The 24,571-nt window shown below is 38.8% G+C and overlaps 1 protein-coding gene across 1 annotated transcript in view; it reads right to left on the bottom strand.

Moving 5' to 3' along the window:
- The window catches only part of LOC124717024 (Golgi resident protein GCP60), a 90,695-nt gene that overhangs the window by 51,331 nt on the left and 14,793 nt on the right, over positions 1 to 24,571 (bottom strand). Inside the window, exons 2-4 of the mRNA XM_047243677.1 lie at positions 16,947 to 17,088; positions 11,748 to 11,888; positions 3,973 to 4,077 (exon numbers count right to left, since the gene is read on the bottom strand). Coding sequence (XP_047099633.1) covers positions 3,973 to 4,077; positions 11,748 to 11,888; positions 16,947 to 17,088 — 388 coding nt within the window. The remainder of the gene's footprint in view (positions 1 to 3,972; positions 4,078 to 11,747; positions 11,889 to 16,946; positions 17,089 to 24,571) is intronic.

The following is a 24,571-nucleotide window of genomic DNA, read 5'->3' as shown; positions in this document are numbered from 1 at the left end:
ACGTGTGTTTTAATGTGTCACGGTTGTCTATGGAACGTTTTTATGAGATGACATGTTTACCATTCTAATTAAGAGACAAATGATTCTTTTTACATTTTTTATTTTTTTAAAATGATGCTACAGTGCTTTGGAACTGGATGCAAGTAGCAGCAGCATGATGGAATTTCTTTTTTCTTACACAAATGGATCAACCACATTCCATTACAATATGTGAAAGCCTCATGCTAAGGCAAGCTCCTACTTTGTGAATAGCTAATGTTTCCTCAGTTAATAAACATTCTTATTTCTCATCAAGCTAAGACCCATCCTTTCCCATGTAGTTTCAGTTCTCTGAGACTGCAGACGTGTGTGCAAATTGTGCTTTTTTTGTGTGTGTGTGTGTGTGTGTGTGTGTGTGTGTGTGTGTGTGTGTGGGCGCGCGCGCGCGAGTGTATGTGTGTCTACTGCTGACAAAGGCCTTAATAGCCGAAAGCTATGATTGTGTGAATCTTATTATTGTGCCTATCGCGACTCGGCATCTCCGCTATATGGTGAGTAGCAACTTTCCTTCTCTCGTATTGTTACATTCCATCTTGGATTTTCCATTGTTTGATTAAGACCCAGCCTGTAACATTAAATCTGTATAATCGGATCACCTTACGGAAAGGACAGATTGCTACTCATCGTACGGCAGAGATGAGTCACAGACAGGCACAACACAAAGTGATGCTCAGAGTCTGGCCCCAGCAGCCAGAGACAGGGGTCGTGTGTGTGTGAGCTGTGTCTGCATGAATGTGGGTGTCTATGTATGTTGTCCATTTCAGAAGGAGGTCTTCTGGCCGAAACTCACGTGTTTAGTAGGCTCCTTTTTGCACCTGTCTGCAACTCAATATCTTCACTATATGGTGAGTAGCAATCTGTTCTTTTCATAATATTGTCATTATTTCATCCTTGATTTTCCATTGTTTAATAAGATCATCTGCAAGAGTGGCGGCTAATAAAATGCTTTATATCAAGTGGGAGTTCAATCTCTCAAGAATGCAAAGTCGATATGAACATTATTTTTTCTGTCTTTCTATTGCAGTTGTGTAAACAACAATGCAACTATTCTGTTAATAGCAAACCACCATGAAGGAGTCACACACACACACACACACACACACACACACACACACACACACACACACACACACACACACACAGAGAGAGAGAGAGAGAGAGAGAGAGAGAGAGAGAGAGAGAGAGAGAGAGCATGTCTCCTCAGGATCATCAAGAACATTTTCTCTGATGTTTCACCACAGATATTTGCAGTTTCATTTTTGCTATTCACAGTTAGAGTCAGTGCAAACAAATACTGCCTATCATGTACTTTACGTGACACAGAGTCAACAGAAATCAACTATCTATTTCTTTCTTGTTACAAACTTTTTTTAATGTGGAACTTCATATTCCTATTTCATAGAATGTTTGGACTAAATCTAGTTCAATAGCCTTTTTAATAATGTGTGTTAATAGGGATAGCAAAACACAAAGAGTAACCCAAACTCCATCAGCATTTGAATAGCACTGCTACTGAATAGTAGCAAAAAGGCAGCGTGGCACCGCATGAGGCTCCTACATCCTCACACATCATATTATTTACAGTATTTTTGGCATTTTTAAACATGTTCTTTAGTGTGGCTGCATACTGACCCACGAAGTATCAACAGCTGTGCAGTTACAGCTGGTTAAACTTTATCTAGCAGTAAAATTATCTTTGCCTGCTGACAAAGTTTAACGAATTGTCACTGTCATTTGTTACGTGCGTGCGCTGGGCATAAGACTTGAATCGGACTCAGCTGATGAGCAGTGCTGATGAGATGTAGATGTGTTGAAGTGTGCGTCTTGTTACAACAAGGATGAAATTTTACCCATCTTGAGATTATCTTCTGTTTAATCATTCGCACCTACAGCATACCTGAACTTTCAGTGAGAAAAAAAAAAGCATTACAGGATTTTTCCAAATTAAAGTGTAGCTTGAATTTTTTGAAGGAATGAACAATACATTTTATTATTTGTAATTAATTTTTGTAAATTAAAGTAATTCAATACACTGGACGAAAGTACTGATTACAAATGGTCGATACACACACGAGATGTGGCATACTGGCTGAGGAAAATGTTAGAAACAAACATTCATCAACACAACAACTGCTGGAGGACACTGGAGCAGAATGTCATTTTCTCCATCTACCTGAGTTCCAAAGCCAATGAAAACTCAGCTGATATTATCAAATAAGAATGTGAAAAGTGAAAAATTAGGTTGTTCTGCAAACTTTTACACTAAGTAAAAATATTCAACACTGTATTAGTTCTACAGTTATTGGCTTGGTCTCTATCAGTGTCTAATGTAGTCAGTACTCCAGCCACAAAAAAATGTCTTAAACATTTATTTGCCACAGCCGCCTTCCCCAACTCTCTGCTTCTCACCTCGTGCACTGATCTGCACCTCACCATCTGTTTTGTACTGCCACGAACAGCGTTACTCAGTCACTGCTGCAGTATAGGTTATTCTTCCCATTTTGCTGTTACTGTTAAGACGTTTCCATAAAAGAAATATCACACTAGACTAATTTGGGACCACTCTATTGGAAAAGGCACTTTCAAAACATGTTTTTTGTACCGTAAAACAATCTGATACATTCGTATAGATATTTTGGCAAACTAGCGATGCTGCAAGAGTATGTGACTTCCGGAAATATCAACATTGAGACGGCACGAGTGTGTAGTACGGAAAGAGGGCCTCGAGCAGTACAGGACATGGGCAGTCTGCTGGCAGTGGAACACGCCAAGATTGCCCAGGACAGTTACAAGCATTAACTTGGGAAAGTAGCAGGTTTTCTTGTTTCGATGAGGCTGCATGATGCGGAGATACTTATATAAAGTTGTCGTTACCTTTGTGGCATCTGCACTGCCAGTTTGGCACATTTCCATGCAGATTTTCATTCTGCCACAAAGGTACTCACCGAGGTATACTCACTGTGTGACTGTTGTGGCTGTGGCTGTGATTATCATTGTACAATGGAAGTTAATGAGCTCTAAAGCCTACAGTTTACAGTACATCTACCGGGGGGGGGTCAGCTCGTCGGGACCTGTGCCGCATGTACATACAAGCTTCTGAACGAAGTTTTTCAGGATGAGGTTTTGACAATGCTCACTTGTTACTGGCCTGAATTTTGGTATTGTAAAGAAAATGTGTTTCAATGATTTAATCTCGTTATTTGAATTGCATCATTTGTTAAGTTTACTGAATGGTGATCTGCACCCTTAACTATTTTATTGTTTTCTTTATGCTTTTAAGTAAAATTTTGATGTATTTTGTAGGTGTGTCAAACTATGTTGACTATTCACTTGCAGTTTCAAATAAAATTGTTGAAGTTACCTTACTGACACCTTTAAACTACTTCAATATTTGTAGCCTTTAAAGCACCTGTTGGCAACTCCCCACAATTTAACAGCTATTTTACAAGAGCTTAACCGAATAATTAAATGCGCTCACGTTACCCACAAGCGCCTTATGTAAACTGTTCGTGTTAAAAAAATTTGTAAATTCTTTGGCTGAGGGTGGACTGATGTCACTTAACATTCCTGCATCTTTTGACTATTTCCCAATCCGTCATTATCTGCTGACACTGAGCACTGAACGACACACATGTTGAGCAGTATTTGTCTGACCTGACACCTTCTACAAATTACAAAAACGAGACTGCAAATACCTGCCAAAACCTCGAGTAATCTGTGCCCGATGACTCTTGCGGCACACCTGTAGCGACAATTTCATGAAAAAAAAAGGAAGATTAACAGATTGTTAGAGACAGGACAACTAAACAGTTTGGTCAATAGGTCTTGTGGCAATAAGAAATAGGTCACTGTACGCATAAACAATGGGATGAGAGACCAATCAGCTACACTAGCCTCTATAAGGAGCAGATGCCTGGTGTGGCAGTGACTCACCTCTGCAGCTCCTGCTTGGCCCTCTCCTCCTCCTCCTGCTGTCGAGCCGCCTCCTCTAACCTTCTCCTTTCATCCTCCTCTCTTTGCCTCTCCTCCTCTTCTCGGCTGGAAAGATGCATGAAAGCGACATATTATACACGGGAAAAGAAGGGGAGTTTGTACAAAAATCTTAACAGGCAGGAATTGTGAAGCAGTCTCCCAGGAGAACTTCACGAGTCACTACACTGTTATAAACAATGCAAACATTATAGTTTAAAGAAAAAACACAGAATGAAAACACTCTACAGCTATACAAGATGGTGGGCGCCATTTAGTATTTCACAAATGGCTCAATATATGTCAATTACATTTTCGAATGGTGATAAATAGGAAAACGTGAACAACTGACTGTGTATTTATTCATTTTTTTACACTATGTTTCCCCGTGAGTGACATTTCAGTGCATCTGTACAACAGGAGTACAGTTATACATTTCCCACTATGCCCAGTTTATACACTGGAGCACACACCAGCGAACAGGCTTCACTGAACAAGAATTCTGTCTGGTGTAACAGTAAGTGAGAGCAAGACAATGGCATTCGGCCATGTTCAGTTCACATCAGCTGGTGCTCCCTTGTTTTCCTCCAGTTGTCGGTTCAACTGTGAAAGTTCACATTTTCTCTGCTTCGGCACTAGCAGTATAAAGAGAATTTGTCTGTTGTCGCATTTACATACTACTTTTGTTTTTTGGTCTGATGTAATTACATTTTGCTGGAGACGTATTGAGTCTCAATTTTATCTTCGGTAAGGATAGAAGCTGAAGTAATTAATTAAAATTTGTGCCAATTCCTTCAGATCACTGGATCATATTTACCTGAGGTACAGGCAAGATTTCCCATTACATACAAAGCTGAGGTGCCATTCCAACGTTGGAGACCCTCTATAGTATTGACGATTTCAAGGGGGAAATCAAGATGGGCTGGGGTGTGAAGTTTGTGTTAGGGAGGGCACTGGACGAGGGTAATCCATCCAGATGTGTTAGCCACAATGCCAGGGTGATTTTGCGGATAACATATGTGCCTAGTAAGCTCTCAAGTCCCAGCCTAGGCACAAAATTTAATTCATTACTTCAGCTTCTATCCTTAGCAAAGACTTCTGTTTTTGGAGAGAGCTGCATGAGTGACACAGTGGTCTGAAGAGAATGCAATGTTGCTGAGAGAAGAGTGTACATAACATAGGTGCTTGTGGGGTCTGAGAGATCCACAGCACAAATGCTAAAGTGAAACTAATACAATTGGTATACTCCAACTAAATTACTTTGTGACTGACAGATTGCTGTATTGCCAGTGAGCAGCCACCTGTGGTCCACGAGGCGCTGCATGTACCCACAAAACGAGCAACACGGCAAAGCACACGGTGCTGGAGAAACAACTACAATTGGCTGGCCCCTACTACTCGACACCTTGAAATGTCAACGACAAAGTAATTTTAATCAGGGTACAGAAAATTGCTGAAGCACTCAGAGGTCCAAATGGAGATCTGACAAATGTGATAAATTCATTTGATCCTTCCATCAGGTGGAAACGTAATTAATCAGTGGGAGCTTTGTATTTCTTTTTATTAAAACTGAACAGCACAATGAACTTCCTTGAAAGTTAACAGGTACAAATATGCATCCATTATGTTCACTAAAAGTAAAATTGTATGAAGACCTGATCAGTCAGGCTGCCAACACTGGTAGAAGTAATTGTATGCCCAATGATCACTGTTGTTTTAAAGGTTTCTAATCAGAATAAATAAAGATGATTTCCCATAATCACACTACCTCCTTTCTAATGAACTATACAGCAGATTTTATTAAATAGCCTACTTAATAGGTTGAATGAATATTTCACATTCATTTATCATATTTTATTGACATTTATCTTCATTATATGTAATTGAAGTGAATGTACAACAGCTACTGAAATCCAAAGCACTTTCTAATAACCACAGTGTAAACATCAGCCTTTCTCCAAGTTACGTTGATCGCCAGCAATTAGTGTGCCGTTTTCAAATTTTCTCCTAACTTCTAGTGAAAAGCCAGCAAGAAGCACCATCTGACAAGTCTGAAGTTTTGGAACATTGCTAAGGAAGGCAGGAGCTGCAGGTGTGCTACCTTAATGCTTGTGTACAAGTTCAGGCACCTACATTCTTCTTCTCCTTACCTAATTTGTTTACTTCATCAAAAACAATGCACTCACCATGCAAAACTAATCCAATCTGAATATCAAAGCTTTGTGCTGCGGTTATAAGTGGTGATGTTATCAATTGAAACACATGTGATAATTATAAGTGACAAAAAAAAAACAAGACTGTGGATTTTGTAAAAGTTGTCACCTGACATTTGTTCTCTTCTAATTTCATCCAATCCTTTCAGTGTAATGGTAGCGAACACTGGCAAATTATCAATGAAAGCTCATTCACTTATGTCCGTTTCCATTTGCTCCCATGTAAACCAGCCTTTAACAGTTGTGAGAAAATGTTCACAAAAGGTGACAAATGTGCTAAATGTGAACTTTGATAACAGCAAACATTGCAGTTTCTGCACTGTTAGGCAAACAAGGTGAAACAGGGCTTTTCCGGCAGTCTCAACTTTCACACTGAAGAACCTCATTTATGTGGACTGAGTGGCCATACATAATCCGGATTACTGGAAAATTGGGATAATATGAAAATATTCTACTAAATGCGAAGCTCTTATAGGCACTACAATATACAAATCCTTTATTTTGGCACGAACAAGAAACCCACTTTTTGATCATCTTTATAGTTACTGTAGTCTACTCACATGTATTTACTGAAGTAGTGTGCAAATTTCTTTTGGCAAACTTGTGTGGTGTTCAAGAGCAGCACGAAAACAATAGACGTTTCCCTAACATCAGCTCAGATGGATTTGTTTCTTGCTGACGTTCTAGATAAAGTCAATTTTTCCAGCTGTGCCATTGCTTAAAAAAAAAAGGGGGGGGGGCATAATTTGGAAGCCAGAGTCTTTTAATGGGTAGGATGTGATAAGAATGTCCAGATTTATCTGCATTATAAATCTGATTTCGAGTTCAGTTTTCAGAGGAAATAACTTCTTCAAATTAGTTTGTGAAGTTTTCTGCAGCACTGTTCCGTCCAAAAACACTTTCACCTGTCACTGAAAGCTAGAATATGCCATGATGAGCGTTCCATCTTTCCAACTGACCTCGGCTAGCTAAGAAGTTAGGATCGTCGTCAGGTAGCTTGCCATTTAATTTTAACACTTTTTCCTGCAGCGCATGGCAGGACATCTGAACAACAAACACTCTTTTCTCACAGAACCAAACAAATAATGCTTCATCCAGTGTTCATTTCATGCTTTCCTTATTGCACATCAGTTCTGCAAACTGTATTTAGTCATCATTTTGAAGCACAAGCCTTCAATTTCTTTGCAGTTCCAGTCCGAGACAGTCACTGTCCCTAAACCACATTCTGCGGCTATGTTTTTCCACAGTTTTTCTTTGTCTAGTTTAGTGCTTCCAACTCTCTGCCCTTTGAAAAAAGGACTTTCTTTCACTTTGAAGCCATTTCAATGATGTGCACTCAAAATACACAACAAAAGAACAACAGGAACAGCGGTACAGTTTTGTAACTGTGTAGGAAACAGTTCTACACAGTTACGAAGCTGTACCGCTGTTGTTCTTTTGTTCTGTATTCTGCTGTAAGCAATGGGAGTGCCAATCTCTATGCAACCTGAGGCACCACCATAACAACTGTACATATACAGTACCGTACCAATGTACAACCCATACTTTCACATAAAAAACTTGAATCCCGATAAACCAGAAATCTGGATTAATGAGCACCAGATAAATGAGGTTCTTGCATACTTAGCACCTCATCACTTTTTGTGGAAAATCTACCTGCAACTCCAACAACCAACGTATCATTTTTGAGCACTCTCGACTGTCATTATAGAGGGTATTGGGTTCCATGTCCAGAAAGTTATTTTTACTTCAGTATCCTGATAGATAGAAAAAGTTATAAATATTTAACTGTACAACAAAATCTCACTTTATACCATAATTTAGATAAACCATAGATTTCGATACCTTGAACCATTCATTAAACATCAAGAGTACAGAGACTATATTACACACCTATGTAACAATGCTTACCAGATTTTCTTGCTAATCACTCATTTCAGAATTTTATTAAGTTCTGGTAGTTAATGAACTTTGTACGAGTTATACTTCAACTAACTAATTTTCACATCTAAAAAGCCAATGTGACTTCACTGGCGTGCCTCTTCAACTGAGACAAAAATGCTTGTGCTTTTTAGAGTACACAGCTTGAGTGATCTTTGTACCAACACAACAGGGGAAGAAAAAACAACAGATAAGGAGGCTACATCCACTTACAGCAAGCATCACCTTATCTTGTTTAAACATCATTCGAGCGGGCTGCATTCTGTGTCAAGAAATATTAGGATCTTACTAGTGATTATTAACCTCAAAATTCTGCATATACTGTAGTCTGCTTGCATCCAACGAACATTATGAATGGCCAGTAACAGATCCTTATGGTCTAGGTTTGGCCCAATTTCTGCTTCCTTTTACCTTATATTCTTCTTTCAACCCTCTGGGTTCAATTACACCACAGTCGAGCTCAGGCTTTTCCTCAGTTTACTCCTTAGCAACTTGACAATATTTCTTCTTCTTTTGTGTCCGTTTGCAGTGGGCCACATTATTTCAGCTGGCCCTTTCCTTGATCTACAACCTACAATCAACTCTATGAGCCTCTCTTCTTTCTATAGCTTATGCCATGCCAACTTTCAACCTCAAAACACTGGTGTGTTCCAGTTTCTTTTTGAAAAGGTCACATTCCTAATTGTCTTTGTGATGCTTAAAGGTTTATGATCCTGTTGAACTTCAAAAAAAGAAAGACTTTTTTGTTCCGAAAACAGGTAAAATTCTGTTTAGTCTGTGTATTTGGGCTTATTGTGTAATTCTTACAAAGAAAGCAATCCTTTATTGCTCCATGTCTGTCCCCTTTCTCCACATGCAAGTAAAGCTTACTAAAATACCGTCTTCTGTACCAGTCATTCTCTTTTTCAGGACCTAAGGTCTCCTTTAACATCTTAGATTCTAATTTCTTACCCAGACCTCTCCTATTCACAATGAGACATTCTGTTGCACACAAAGCCTCTTGCTGAACGAAAGAACAACAGTTGCCTGGGACTGCAGTCATGTGTGCGCACGCGCGCGCATGTGTATCTATTGTTGACAAAGGCAATTGGCGGAAAGCTTTAAGTGTGAAAATCTTTTTGTTGTGCCTATCTGCGACTCATCATCTCCGCTATCCGGTGAGTAGCAACTTTCCTTCTCATAATATTGCAACACCACCTAAGCTTGACATTGAATGACATAATTCATTTATTGCAAACACCTCCAATTAGCTGATATATCATTTCCATCTTGCTGATCCTAGATGTGAAGGGTTCTCTTTCAGCAGTGTTCGCGTCTATCCACACACTCAGGTACTTTTTTTGTCCCTCTTCTATATTTAGCCCCCGCAAACACCGCCTTGACATTAGTTATGAAATCCAATTTCTTCAAAGAGATGTGGAGCCTCACCCACAGCAATCGATTCTCAGGTCTGTTTCCACAACCCATTCTGTCACCATCATTGACCCATTTATTACACAGTTCCTTGAACCATTCATCAATTCATTTCTCCTGCACACAGTTGAAAAGGAACCTCGATTGCTTGCCTCTGCTCAAAACCGATCCTAATCTCGAAGGCAGCTTAAAACTTCCCACCAATTTTCACTTTACAAATGGCTTCAGTCCAGGTCGTTGGATGATTCTTCTTGTTTTGCTGTGTATGTTCATTTTTTCCAACACTTGGAATAAACGCCCCTCTGCTTTATTAAGGGTCTGCAAACCTGTCAGTTTTTTACTTTTTCCCTATGAATACATGAATTTTTGTGGAAATTTCACCATCCATAACACTGAGACAAGCTAACTCAAACAGAAGCTCAGTAGCAAGTTCATAAGACTGCAGGGAGACGATGTGTGTTTGTCCACTCCCATCTAAGATGAGTATTACACCAGTCTCAGTCACTGGAGAGCGATCAAAGTGGAAATGTGAACGCAACTGCCACCTGTGCTCCTCACTGCCAGACTGAAGCATCAGCATGATAATTGGTTCAATTTGGAACAGAATAATTGGTCTCTGGTAAACTGGATTCTTTTTAAAATGGTTTATTGTCTGGCACAATCACACAAAATTTCAAATTACAGTTGCCAATTTCAGTCAATGTCTCATAAGAAAAAGCAGCAGTTCAATAACAAGTACGTTGATAAAACCACACTGTCAATTTCCATGTGCTTGTGAATGAAATATTGCTCCCTCTTATCATCATAAAATTATGGCTGCTGAAACCAGTAATTACCAGAGGAAATTTTATGCAGTTGTGCTGGACAACAAATCATCTTAGAAAGAATTTTATCAATCACAGACATCTCCGTTACAACTCAAACGTTTCTCTTTCCAAAACTGATAATTTGTATAGTGACATTTCAGCTCATACCAGGCATTCTGTAATATGTAAGTTTTGGCACCTCAGAGAATATGGCAGTGCAAGCACTGATAGCCTGGACTTCTTTCAGAAGTGCTAGTTCTGCAAGGTTTGCAGGAGAGCTTCTGTAAAGTTTGGAAGATAGGAGACGAGATACTGGCAGAAGTAAAGCTGTGGGTACCGGGCGTGAGTCGTGCTTCGGTAGCTCAGTGGTAGAGCACTTGCCCGCGAAAGGCAAAGGTCCCGAGTTCGAGTCTCGGTCGGGCACACAGTTTTAATCTGCCAGGAAGTTTCAACAGAGAAAATTGTCAGTGGTTCCTGAAAGTGTCACAATAAACATGAAATTATATTTAAAAATTATGGGAGGTGGTTTCCTTGAACAATGTCTGCATAGCTGACAAAGCAGTCCTGTAGCTGCATTCGTAAAAAATACATGCATTTATTTGCCTTGTTTTTTTTTCACCTAATATAACATTTTATACTCAATTTCTTCAGAGTGTGAAACACATTTTAGGAATAGGAAAGGGTCCATTTAAACACTGTGACTGATGGTGTCACTTCCAAGTCTCACTGATTCCTGTATCCACGAGTCATGGTGCATATCAGATGTGTCAGTGCTGTTCCCAATCATCCATTTGCTACCCACAGCTGCCGGCATCTACCTCTGCAGCATTGCACTTTCTCATCACTTTACACATAAAAAGCTTGTTGCATCAGAAGTATGGGCTGCCTGATGACAAATGGGTGTTTTTCCTTTTTTTTCCCTTTCAAAATCACAAAAGGAGGGAAGATATTCGTGCAACGGATTTACAAAAAATAAAGTAATATTTTAGGCACTGGAAGGGCTTAACTGCCTAGGAGCAATATCTTATATTCTTTTAAAATAAATGTACATACAATAAATACTTCATTAAATCTAGGAAGCCCCATTTACACAAAACTGTTTAAATTTTAAAAGATGTGCCACATAAAGGATTAAAGAAGAAATGATGTTTCCCAAGATTTATCACTGATACATGACACAGCCCATCCTAGGGCAATGCCATTCAAAAAAAATTGCATGCTAAATTAAAATTTCCCCATGCCCTTCCGTTTTCTGCAGGTTTTTTATGTGTTTGGTCAAACAACACAGAGCACAATGAAAGACAACACAGTAGCAAACAGTAAAGTAATTTGTAAACTTTAACTACATATTCCATAAATTACTTACGCTAGCCTCTCCTTCTCTTCAACATCTCGTTTATGAGCTTCAATAAATGGAGCGAAGGATGGACACAGATTGTCTAGCCTCTCCACAAAGTTACACATTGCCTCCTCAGGAGACATGGTACCCAACTGCTGCCACGCCAACCTGATAAAGTGAAAATGTTATTCCCATAGTGCTGGGTACACTAGCACATATGCTCAAGTTAAATATTATAGTATCAAACTATGGAAACTCCAGGTAGGAAAATCAACAATGTAGGAAAAGATAGACTGCTACTTACAGTAAAGAAGACTTGTCAAGTTGCAAACAGGCACAAGATGCTGCAGTTGGCGGTCATGTGCACATGAGCTGTGCTTGCTTTGTGTGTGTGTGTGTGTGTGTGTGTGTGTGTGTGTGTGTGTGTGTGTGTGTGTGTGTGTGTGCGCGGCGCCTATCTCTTTACTGATGAAGGCTGTGGCCGAAAGCTACATGTGTGAATGTTTCAATCATGCCTTTCTGCAACTTGCAATTTCTTCCTTGCAGTAAGTGGAATCTATCTTTTCCTACACCGTAAATATTATAGTATTTAGTTAGTCAGTTCCACATTCCACAGATCATATTCATGATAAATATTATGAAGGGTAATGTGTGTACTGAACAACAGCTAGCACAAACAATTAAAAATATACACTTATTTATAAGGCCACATGCTGCACATTCACACATTTCCAACTAGCTACTTGTTTCTATTCATTAATTCCTCTACATTACAGAAAAAGCTGTTACGGGTAGCACAACGTTCACCTGCATATTAAAACACTTGCCAGATGTCCAAAATGCACAGATCAAACATATAAATATTAAGAATCTTTGAATATACATTAATAAATGTACTGCCAAAGATAGCTGCTACAGCCTATACTTAAAGGCTTGAAAATGTCAGCAGTCCTGAACACCATAACATATATCCCCAAAATTGCATTACATCATTCAACAAAAACATCGTATGCCACAAACATAAACTATAGTGATAAAAATAAGAGATTAGGATTAAGATTATTCATTACTTACATGTTGTCATTTGAAATGGCTATGGTGAATAGTTTTTGTGGAAATTAATCCATACTTAAATAAGACTGTGTTAAATGTGCACATTTTCTAATCTACCCATGAGAATCATTAGATTGAGATGTTTACCCATGACACATGCACATCTCAATCTAATGATCCTCAGCTTAAAAACTTATGCTTTCTTCATGTAATGTATAGCCTTAGATGATCCTGAATAGTGGAAAATCTTCCAAGCCGATAAAAATTGTGATGGTACTGAACAAATGAGACACTAATTTGCAGTCTTTCCTTTACATACTAGTTGTTCTTGTGGATTTCTCTGATATTTTCCACAGAATGTGCAGAACCATGTTTTTACGGACAGCTTCGCACTGTTGAGATTGATCTATTATCAATACTTTCTCAGTATCTATACCCAGTACAATGGTGGAACAATAATAAAAAAAAAACTTGGAAAGTTATAAAATAACAGAAACAAGGCAATCCAACAGCTGTGAAAAGCAGAAATGAAGAGGGAAACTACAGTTATTACATTTCATGAGGGCATACAGCTGTACTGTATAGCTTAATGATGACTGCGTCATCTTGGGTAAAATATTCCAAAAACTGAATTGTTCTCCAGTCAGATTTCCAGATGTGGACTGCTTTCAGGAGGATGCTGTCTGGAGAAAAGCAAATCTGGCATTCTAAGGTAGACCAAGGAATGTTAGACCCCTTAATTAGGTGAGCAGGCTACAGTACTTGAAAATAGAAATGGATAGGTTGAAGTTAGATATAGTGGGGATTAGTGAGGTGCAAGGAGAGTAAAAGATTATTAGCACAAAATCAAATAAGTGTAAAACAGAAGCAAGACTTATAATTAATACCAGAAATAGCAATCAGAATGAACTGCTACAAACAGCATAAACATGGAGCCACCACACTAAGACAAGTGTATATGCCAACTGCCACCAATCATGTTGGAGATTTAAGAAATGTCTGATGGAACAAAATAAATTATTTACAGACAAGTCACTTTAAAGAGATCCCCGACAGTTGCAGTGGGCTGGGTGCCACAGCTTGGTGCCACTACTGCAACCAGTCACATTAAGCAATTTTGTAAAAGTCTCTATGGCAACACCTGAGTGTTACTAGAGTTCTATACACATCTATTGTTTTCACCTACAATCACTTGCACTTCACAGTTGAAAGCTGGCAACAGTGCTACCAGCTGTCAGGGATCATCTTACTTTGATTCGACAACAGTTCATTAAACCTTTAACTGCTCTGGACATGTTAACGCATGCACCTTTGTACCTGTCCCTGTGTGTTCTGAATGTCTTTACGTGTGCCACCAGTCCTTCTATCTAGTACTCTGAATGTGTCTAAGTGTACACACATTCAGAGTGCCAGGTAGGACTGGTGACATGTGTAAACACGTTCAGAACACACAGGGACAGGTACAAAGGCGAATGCGTTAACACATCCAGAGCAGTTGAAGGTTTAAGGAAGGTGAAAATTTAATTGTACTGGATCACTAAGATTACAGAGTACAATTTAATCATTACTAACACTTGGTTTAAGAACATGAAAGAAGGTTGTATATGTGGTAGAGGTGTGGAGACACCGGAAAGTTTCAGACAGGTTATATAACATTATGAGTAACTTAAAAAAAAGAAACAATTTTTAAACCAAAATACACTTCCTGTCAAAAATGTGGGCTTTGACCATAGTTAATTGGTTATGAACAGCACATTACAACTGACAAAATAGCAAAAAAGGCTGGAATTCAAGGAAAAAGAATCTGGATAAACTGAACATACCACAGGTTGTTTAGAATTTAAAAGGAAACATAAGGCCATGTTGGACTGTAACAGGGGAAAGAAGTACAATAGAAGACAAATGAGTAGCTTTGAGAGATGAAACAGGGAAGATAGCAGAGGGCAAAAAGGAAAAAAAACAAACAAGATACTGAATTTATTTGATGAAATGAGAAATTAAAAATTCCACAAATTAAAGAGGTAAAAGGGCATACAATGGTATTGACAGAAAGTGCCCAAGAAGAAACGGGTAGAAGAGAAATGTTGTTGTTGTTGTTGTGGTCTTCAGTCCTGAGACTGGTTTGATGCAGCTCTCCATCCTATTCTATCCTGTGCAAGCTGGTTCACCTCCCAGTATCTACTGCAATCTACATCCTTCTGAATCTGCTTAGTGTATTCATCTCTTGGTCTCCCTCTATGATTTTTACCCTCCACGCTGCCCTCCAATGCTAAATATGTGATCCCTTGATGCCTCAAAACATGTCCTACCAACCAATCCCTTCTTCTAGTCAAGTTGTGCCACAAACTTCTCTTCTCCCCAATCCTATTCAATACCTCCTCATTAGCTACGTGATCTACCCATCTAATCTTCAGCATTCTTCTGTAGCACCACATTTCGAAAGCTTCTATTCTCTTCTTGTCCACACTAGTTATCGTCCATGTTTCACTTCCATACATGGCTACACTCCATACAAATACTTTAAGAAATGACTTCCTAACACTTAAATCTATACTTGATGTTAACAAATTTCTCTTCTTCAGAAACGATTTCCTTCCCATTGCCAGTCTACATTTTATATCCTCTCTACTTCGACCATCATCAGTTATTTTACTCCCCAAATAGCAAAACTCCTTTACTACTTTAAGTGTCTCATTTCCTAGTCTAATTCTCTCAGCATCACCCAATTTAATTTGACTACATTCCATTATCCTCGTTTTGCTTTTGTTGATGTTCATCTTATATCCTCCTTTCAAGACACTGTCCATTCCGTTCAACTGCTCTTCCAAGTCCTTTGCTGTCTCTGACAGAATTACAATGTCATCGGCGAACCTCAAAGTTTTTACTTCTTCTCCATGAATTTTAATGCCTACTCCGAATTTTTCTTTTGTTTCCTTTACTGCTTGCTCAATATACAGATTGAATAACATCGGGGAGAGGCTACAACCCTTTCTCACTCCTTTCCCAACCACTGCTTCCATTTCATGCCCCTCGACTCTTACAACTGTCATCTGGTTTCTGTACAAATTGTAAATAGCCTTTCGTTCCCTGTATTTTACCCCTGCCACCTTCAGAATTTGATAGAGAGTATTCCAGTTAACATTGTCAAAAGCTTTCTCTAAGTCTACAAATGCTAGAAATGTAGGTTTGCCTTTTCTTAATCTTTCTTCTAAGATAAGTCGTAAGGTTAGTATTGCCTCACGTGTTCCAACATTTCTACGGAATCCAAACTGATCTTCCCTGAGGAGAGGAGAAATACAAAGCTATAAAAACAATGCAAGGCTATGGCAAAAGTATATCCCACATACACAAATCTATATAAAAATATCTTTGGAGATACTTGGGAGAGCCAACCACGACAAAACTATTCCACCTGGAGTGCAAGATGTACATGAAATGGGCGAACTACCCTCAATACTTCAAAAAGAATGTAATAATTCAATTTCCTAAAAGGGCAAGTATTGACAGCTTAAATCATGGTTGCAAAATACTTACACAAATTATTTACAGAAGAATGTAAAAACCGGAAGAAGCTGACCTTGGGGAAGATCAGTTTGGGCTTCAGAAAAAGGTAGGAACATGTGAGACAATACTGACTCTTTGACATATCTTAAAAGATAGTTGAAGAATGGCAAACTTAAATTATTAGCATTTGTTGATTCCAATACAGCTTTGAAACAATGTTATCTATTACTTTTACAGGAACAGGACTGCAGAGAAGACTCAGACATGAAAGGGAAGCAGTAGTTGAAGGGTTGCCCAAAGGAAAAAAAGCATGAATACTGTGGAAGGGGAAGCATATTTGAAAAAGTTACAACACATGGAGTGATAAATGTGATGTTCAAATTGAGATATGAAGTGCCAATTGTAGAAAAATGTGTTACTGGTTCTGAAAACTGTAACTAACAACCTAGTTTGTTTATGGAGCCCAAACCAAAATAATGTACATTTTGTGTTGAGTATCAGTACATCAATCAAGTCTGGTAGATTTTCTTTTTGCTATTAATTTTATATAGTGTGTGCAAGCTGTTATTATTTTTTTCCAAGTCTTGTTTAAGTGGCCGTTGCCTACTCGACACAAGCAGCTGCCTTATTTCATTTCATTATTTTCATTCCATTCATGATTTACATTACCTGCGATCCCTGCCAATAACATCCAGCACACCTAGAGGTGGGAGAGTTCCTGGGTTGTAACGCCCATGCCTCGCTTGGCATGTCAATGCTACTAAACCACATTTTGCTTCGTATGATAACTGAACTGCTTTGCCCTCTTTCTCTGAAAATAAAAACACGAATGATCAAATGGAAATCATTGCACTAATATTTAGCACTGTTAAATGGAAACATTAAAAGACGCACAAATGGCTACTCGAACACTAACAGTCATTTGAATGAAATAAGAACTGATATATGAAATGTGCATCTGTACTACAAACTGACGACCGATTATTTGTCTTAAGTGTGATGGTGAACGTATATGGAAGGACATGAATGAAGGTGGAAGTAGTGAAGAATACGATAGCAGTCAGCTTTGATCTCTGATGACATAAATCAGTACGGCCGAAGATTTCCAGCATAAGCACACACCCCGTTCTGCATCAGTTTTGTCAGAGAGTGTGGAGGAGTGAGAAGAACTTCAAGGCTGACTCTTACCTTTGGAATGGTTGGATGGTTGGTCAATTTGGAGGAGGGGACGAAACAGCGAGGTCATCGGTCTCATTAGATTAGGAAGGAATGGGAAAGAAAGTTGGGTGTGCCCTTTCAAAGGAACCATCCAGGCATTTGCCTCAAGTGATTTAGGAAAATCACAGAAAACCTAAATCAAGACGGCTGGATGTGGGTTTGATCCATTGTCATCCTGAATGCATGTCCAGTGGGCTAACCACCTTGCAATAGGAAACTGCCCCTACAAGTGGGTAGAATGAGCAATGATCAACAGCCTGAGCATGCAGAAGGTAATGGAAAACACTGCACTAAGGACACACACAATGTGTATCCATGAGATATGTGGTCTGTGAGATGATGATCTCTGCTTTGGCAAAACATTCTGGATTACTTGCCCCATCAGATCCCTGGCAAGGGACTGCTAAGGGAGAGATAACAATGGGGGAAAAGAAGAGACTAACGAACAAAAGGGTAGCATTCTAAGAGCTGTAGGGTGACATGTCTGGAGCCTGAATGTGGGAGGGAGGCTAAAAAGTCTGAAAAGAGAAATGGAAAGGCTCAAACTACATGTAGTGGGGGCCAGTGAAGTGACACGGAAAGGAAGATAACGATTTCTGGTCAGACGAATATAGCGTAATAACAGCAGCAGAAATGGTATAGCTGGAGTATGATTCATTATGAATACAAAGGTAACGGAGAGAATGAATTATTGCCAACAGTTCAGGTTTGTTCACATCAGAATCAACAAGGAACCTAGGCCAACATCAATAATATAGGCCAACAGCACACATGCTGATGTCACAAGACGAAGATTAAGAGAGATAAAGTACAGGGACACTGAACACACAATTTGGTATGTAATAGGAGATGATAATCTAATAATCATGAGGGATTGGAATTCAGTATTAGGAGAAGGAATAGAGTTATGGGAGAATATGGTCTTGGTAGCAGGAATGAGAGAGGAGAGAGACTAATTGAGTTTTGCAATAGACTTCAGTTATTAATACCAAATACTCAATTCAGTAATCCCAAGAGGGCGAGGTGTATTTAATAAGGGTCAACAGACACAGGAAGATTCCAGCTGGATCTCAGGATGGGCAGACAGAAATTTCAAAATCAGACATTGGATTGTAAGGCACCCCCAGAAGCAGAGAGAGACTGAGATCACGATTTAGTAATGATAAAGAGTAGACCAAAGTTTGAGAGATTTGTCCAAAGAATCAATGTGGAAAGAAGTGCATACTGAAGTAACGAGAAATGATGAGATGTGTGAAGTTCTCTACAGCTGTAGATGCTGCAATAACAAATACCACAATAGGCTGTTCAGTTGAAAAGGAATCTACATCTCTAAAAAGGGAAATCACAGAAGTTAGACGATCACAGGTATAACAAAGGTGCGGAGCAACAATGTTAACACAAGAAATACTTCAACTGATCCAAAAAGGAGGAAGTACAAAAATATTCACGGAAATACATGAATACATCAGTATAGGTCATTAAAGAATTTAATAAACAAGGGGCGCACGCAGGGAAGCTAAGGCAAAACAGTCGCAGGAAAAACATAAAGAAACTGCGAAAGAAATGGTCATCTGAAGGACCATTTTCAACAAACACACAAGAAATTCACAGCAAGGGCATCAACATTAATAGTGCAATGGGAATACCCCTGTTAAATGCAAATGAGAGAGAGAATACGTGAGGGGAAAGTCTACTCTGACAACATGACAGATGAAGAAAGGGATTCAATATGGAAGACAAAAGGGACCCAGTATTAGAGTCAGTTTAACAGAGCTTTGGAAGGCTTGTGATCAAGTAAGGCAGAAGGGATAGATAACATTCCATCGGAACTTCTAAAATCAATGGGGGAAGTGGCGACCAAATGACTATTAGAACTGATGTGTTGAATTTGTAAGCCTTGAGACATAGCATCAGACTTTAAAAAAATCATCCACACAATCACAAAGAAAGTAAGAAAAGATAAATGTTAGCACTACCGCACAATCAGCTTAACACCCCATGCATGCAAGATGCTGCCAAGAATAGCAGACAGAAGAATGGAAAATAATAATGGGGATCAGTTAGGTGACAGTCAGTTTGGCTTTACGAAAGGTGAAAGTATCGGAGAAGTAGTTCTGACGTTGCAGGTGACAATGGAAGCAAGACTTAAGAAAAACCAAGACATGTTCATGGGATCTGTTGACATAGAAAAAGGGTTCAACAATGCAAAATGGTTCAGGATGTTCAAAATTCTGAGAAAAATAGGAGTAAGCTACAGGGAAATATGGGCAATATGCAATATATAAATGAATTAAGAGGGAAAAAATAAGAATAGGGGGCTAAGAATGAAGCAACTGAATTAAAAAGGGTGTAACACAGGGGTGCAGTCTTTTGTCCCTACTGTTCAATCTGGACATCAAAGAAGCAATGATGAAAATAAAAGACGAGCTTCATGAGTGAGATTAAAAATCGGGGTGAAATGATATCAATGATACAATTAACAGAGGGCACTGCTATCATTAGTGAAAGTGCTTTCCAGGGCCTTTTCAATGGAATGATCAGTCTAATGAGTACAGGACATGGGCTGAGAGTAAACTAAAGAAAGACAAAAGTAATGAGAAGCAGCAGAAATGAGAACTGTGAGAAATTTGGGAATCACAAAGTAGCTGAAGTGAAGCAGGTCTGTTACCTCAGAAGCACAATAATACATGACCAGGTGAAGGAATTCGGCTACCTTTGAAGCAATATAATACGACAGACGAAGGAAGGATGACATAAAAAGCAGATGAGTACAGGCAAAGAGGGCATTCCCACCACAGTGAAGTTTACTAGTGTCACACACAGGTTTCAATTTGAGGAAGAAATTTCTGAGAATGTATATCTGGAGCATAGCATTGTATGGTAATAAATCCTGAACTCCGGGAAAACCTGTATAGAAAAGAACTGAAGTGTCTGATATGAGGTGCTACAGAAGAATGTTGAAAATTAAGTGGACCACTAAGATAAAGACCAAGGAGATTCTCCACAGAATTGGAGAAGAAATAAATATATGAAAAACATTGACAACAAGAGGGGACAGGAGGACAGGCCGTGTGTTAAGACATCAGGGAATAACTTACACAGTACTAGATGGAGCTATAGAAAGTAAAAACTGCAGGGGGAGACAGAGATTGGAACACACCCAACAAATAATTGTGGACATAAGGTGCAAACGTGATTCTGAGTTAAAGAGGATGGCGCAAGAAGTTTGAAAAAAATTGTGAGTGTGATTAGATTAGGTTACATTAAATTAGATGTACATTTCATTCCAACTGATGCACGGTGAGGAGATACTCCAGAATGTCAACATACAGTCCCACATATTTTAACTACGAATGACTCCAGACTCCGCGGGCATATGTGTGTTTTGGCTGGACACATGTTATGATATTGCAGTGCCCTTGTTGTTTGGAAGTATGATGCAAAGTTCCTTCGGACATGCATCTACATCCAAAGGAACAGGCACTGAGGTGACTACAGCTGTCATGAAACACATGAAACGTATTCGCAGTTGTGAACATGGACAACCCTCAGATGTATAATGGTATGACAACAAAACTTTGTGGTGGACCGGGACTCTCACAAATTAGGGTTATCCATATTTGCAACTGTGAATACATTTCATATTTCATAATGGCTGTAGTCACAGCAGTGCCTGTTCCTTCAGACATGGATGCCTGTCTGAAGGAACTTTGCACCATACTTCTGAACAACTCAGGAACTACAATATTATTTATCCACCACACCGGGCAAATGGCTTCCAATTAAATTATCTCCCCTGTACAGGAATATACATAATAATGTAAAAGTACAGGTCGCAAACACATGGTTGACGATATGGAAGTCTGGGTCTGGCCACGTGTCGTGCACCGATAACCTAGTAAGGCGACCACTCACAATAAGCGAGAAATCCGTGTTCAGATCCCGTTCCGACAGAAATTTTCATTGTCACCATTCCATTATACAGCTGACAGTTGCCCATATACGCAACTACAAATACATTTTGTGAACACGTCTTGTTAGTATCACCTTCAAACATAACAGAACACAAAGGTGAAAAAATGGATATTAATTGGGGACATATTTATAATTCTAAGTTTACATCTACAGTTTACAAAACACTGTATAGTGCACGGCAGAGGGTACTTCCCATTGTACCATGTAAAATGGTTTCTACCTGTTCCATTCACGTATGGAGTGCAGTAAGAACGACTTTTAAAAAGCTGTTTTTAGTCCAATTTTGTCTTCCTGGAAATTACAACAGTGACATTTGAGGGAGCTGTCATATATGCCTACACATTTCACTCAATACTGGTTCTTGAAATATTGGAAATAGATTTTAGAGGATAACTGACATAAGTTCAAGTGTCTTCCAATTCATGGTTTTCAGTATTTCTGTGAAGCTCTCTGTGGGTCAAATATGCATCTTATCATTTATGCTGTCCTGCTTTGTGCACATTCAATATCACTTATTAGTCCTACACGTACGAGCCTTAAGCAATATTCTAGGATGAGTCACACAAGTGTTTTGTAAATAACCTTGTTTGTAAACTGATTGAATTTTGACAGTATCTTGCTAACGAAGTCGTCCACCTGCTTCACCTACAACAGACACTATACAATTATTCAACATCATATTCACATACATTGTTGCACATAGGTATTCGTATGAGTAGCTTATCAATCTTGTTATATGATATTCCATTTTTGTATTTTGTGCTATTCACAATTTCGCATCGCTAAACATTTAAAGCAAATTGTCAAACTTCGCACCACTCTGAAATCTTATTAAGGTCTGACTGAATGTTTGTGTAGCTTTCCTAAGACAGGACCCCACATCATTATTCATCCACTGCAAAAAGCCTGGTTACCATTAATACTGTCTGACAGGTTGTTAAAATATATATAAAATACACCTCATCATGGCACACCTGAAGTTATTTCCACATCTGGTGATGACTTTCCATCAAAGATATCATGCCGAGTCTTTCCTACCAAGAAATCATCAAACTAGTAACAAAGTTCATTTGTTACTCAACATGAACATACTTACATTAATAAGGATTCATGTAGTACTGAGTGAAACGTTTTTCAAAACTCGAGAAATACTGCATCTGATTGCCTCAACCCACATATTTCAGGATGTCAAATGAGAATACTGCAAGTTGTGTTTTTGCAAAATAGATTACATAGAGCCCATGCTGGTTTCCAAATAAGAGTTAATTCTGTTCATGATAACTTTTAAGTTATAAAATTACACAGCAGATGGATATTAGTGTTACAGGACTATTATATTGCAGAAAGCTTCTGTTGCTGGCCAGTTAGTTTTGAGTGATCTATGGTTTATTATGTTTAAATAAAGGGTAACTGGGCCACAAATTCTAAATAGCAGCTGGCAGGGACTCCATCAGGCCCTGGATTCCAGTCTAGCAATGACAGTTGTTTCTCAGTGCCACTGACATCATTACACTTATTTTTGAAGTGGTTCACGAATGAAACTTAAGTAGTAGTTCTGGACCCTCCTTTGAAAATGAACATCTGTCAACTAAGTACAGCATACAGTGTTTTTGTTTTTGCTTTTGCTTTTTCTTTTGTATCCTCAATTTCAGTTCTTTTGTCATCCATGAGTGTCTGAACTCTAACTTTGTTGCCACTACTAGCAGCCTTAAACAAAAGACCAGGATTTCTTTACGTTTTGTGAGAGATCTTTCAATAAGATTCTGATACTGAAGTCACTGACGGCTTCATGCATTGCGCTCTTGACGTGTTTCATTTAGCATCTCTATGTCTAAAACCCTTTGCTTCATTTTAGATCTATTGTGCAGTAGCTGCCATTTCTTTGAAAGTTTTTTGATACTGACTCTGTAGTGTACACCATGGAAGGTTCCTCCTATCGTTAATTGTTGTTCTAGATACGTACATATCTATTACTTGGTCAACTATTCTTCTACACAGTTCCTCTCGTCAGGGGCGGCCAAGAATTCAGCTCACGAGTCGAGCCCTGGCACGAGTGGTGGCGGTGGTTGTTGGGATGTTCAAGGGGGACTAAACAGCTAAGGTCATCAGTCCCCCTGGCACGAGTGCCTTAGCGCTCAGCCTACTTGCACATTTCCCTTGCCACCACGGCACAACGTCTGAGCATGAGGAGGGAGAAACTGCAAACATGTCGCATTTAAATGTCAATGCAGTCACACTGCAAACGACTTTGTTTTATATTTCACATTTCTCAACAACACAGATCAACAAACAAAACAAATTTTCAGTATTATTTAATTATTTTTGGCACACTAAAAACATAATATAATTTTTATCTGGTATAAAGTGTCAAATGTGGACAGAAGTGAACACAGATTTTCGCACTCAGGTTGCCAAGCAATTGTGTCTTATTTAGTTTCATAATTGAAATACTGAAACATTTTTGTAACCTCATAATGGAAATGTGGAAACTCTACTTGAAGAAAAGAATGTGAATGTCTTGGACAATTTTAACATAAAAGGATTTGTCTTTAAAATGGGAATTACACTGCAGATCAATCAGTAACATCTGCACATGCATAGGGACGCTTTCAAATGAAATGACAAGTGGTCTCACAAACAGACGGCAAGTGGTCTCAAAAACAGACGTAAGATTGGTAGTATCCTCAAAATATTTAGGAAACTATCCTCCTAATTCTCTCACAGCCACAATGAATTCTTAAAGTCGTGTGTCTTCTTTAATGCCACCATGCTTAGGGAAATGGACAGTGTTTTTTGGCACAATTTGTCACTTCCACTACGCAATTTTCTTTTCAAATGCATCTATCCAAAATTGTTGCAACTGACACTGAAATAATGCATGTGACTTCAGAAATTTTACCCAATTTCCTCATGTGCTCCATGGCTGAAAGTTAGTGTAAAGTGCTTCTCGTTGTATGGAACAATGAATCCTCTCTAGTGATTGTTGTGATTTTTTGCTCTTTCATTGCTAACTAAATCTTCAAATTATTTCTGCATGGTACTTTAATAGTGTTTCATAGCAAATTTGCAGTACCTGTCAATTACACGTCTATGTAATAGAT

This window comes from Schistocerca piceifrons, chromosome 9 (assembly GCF_021461385.2).
Source record: "Schistocerca piceifrons isolate TAMUIC-IGC-003096 chromosome 9, iqSchPice1.1, whole genome shotgun sequence".
NCBI classification, from domain to species: domain Eukaryota; kingdom Metazoa; phylum Arthropoda; class Insecta; order Orthoptera; family Acrididae; genus Schistocerca; species Schistocerca piceifrons.
The sequence above is the reverse complement of the archived record's forward strand: the minus strand, read 5'-3'. Positions and strand labels throughout refer to the sequence as shown.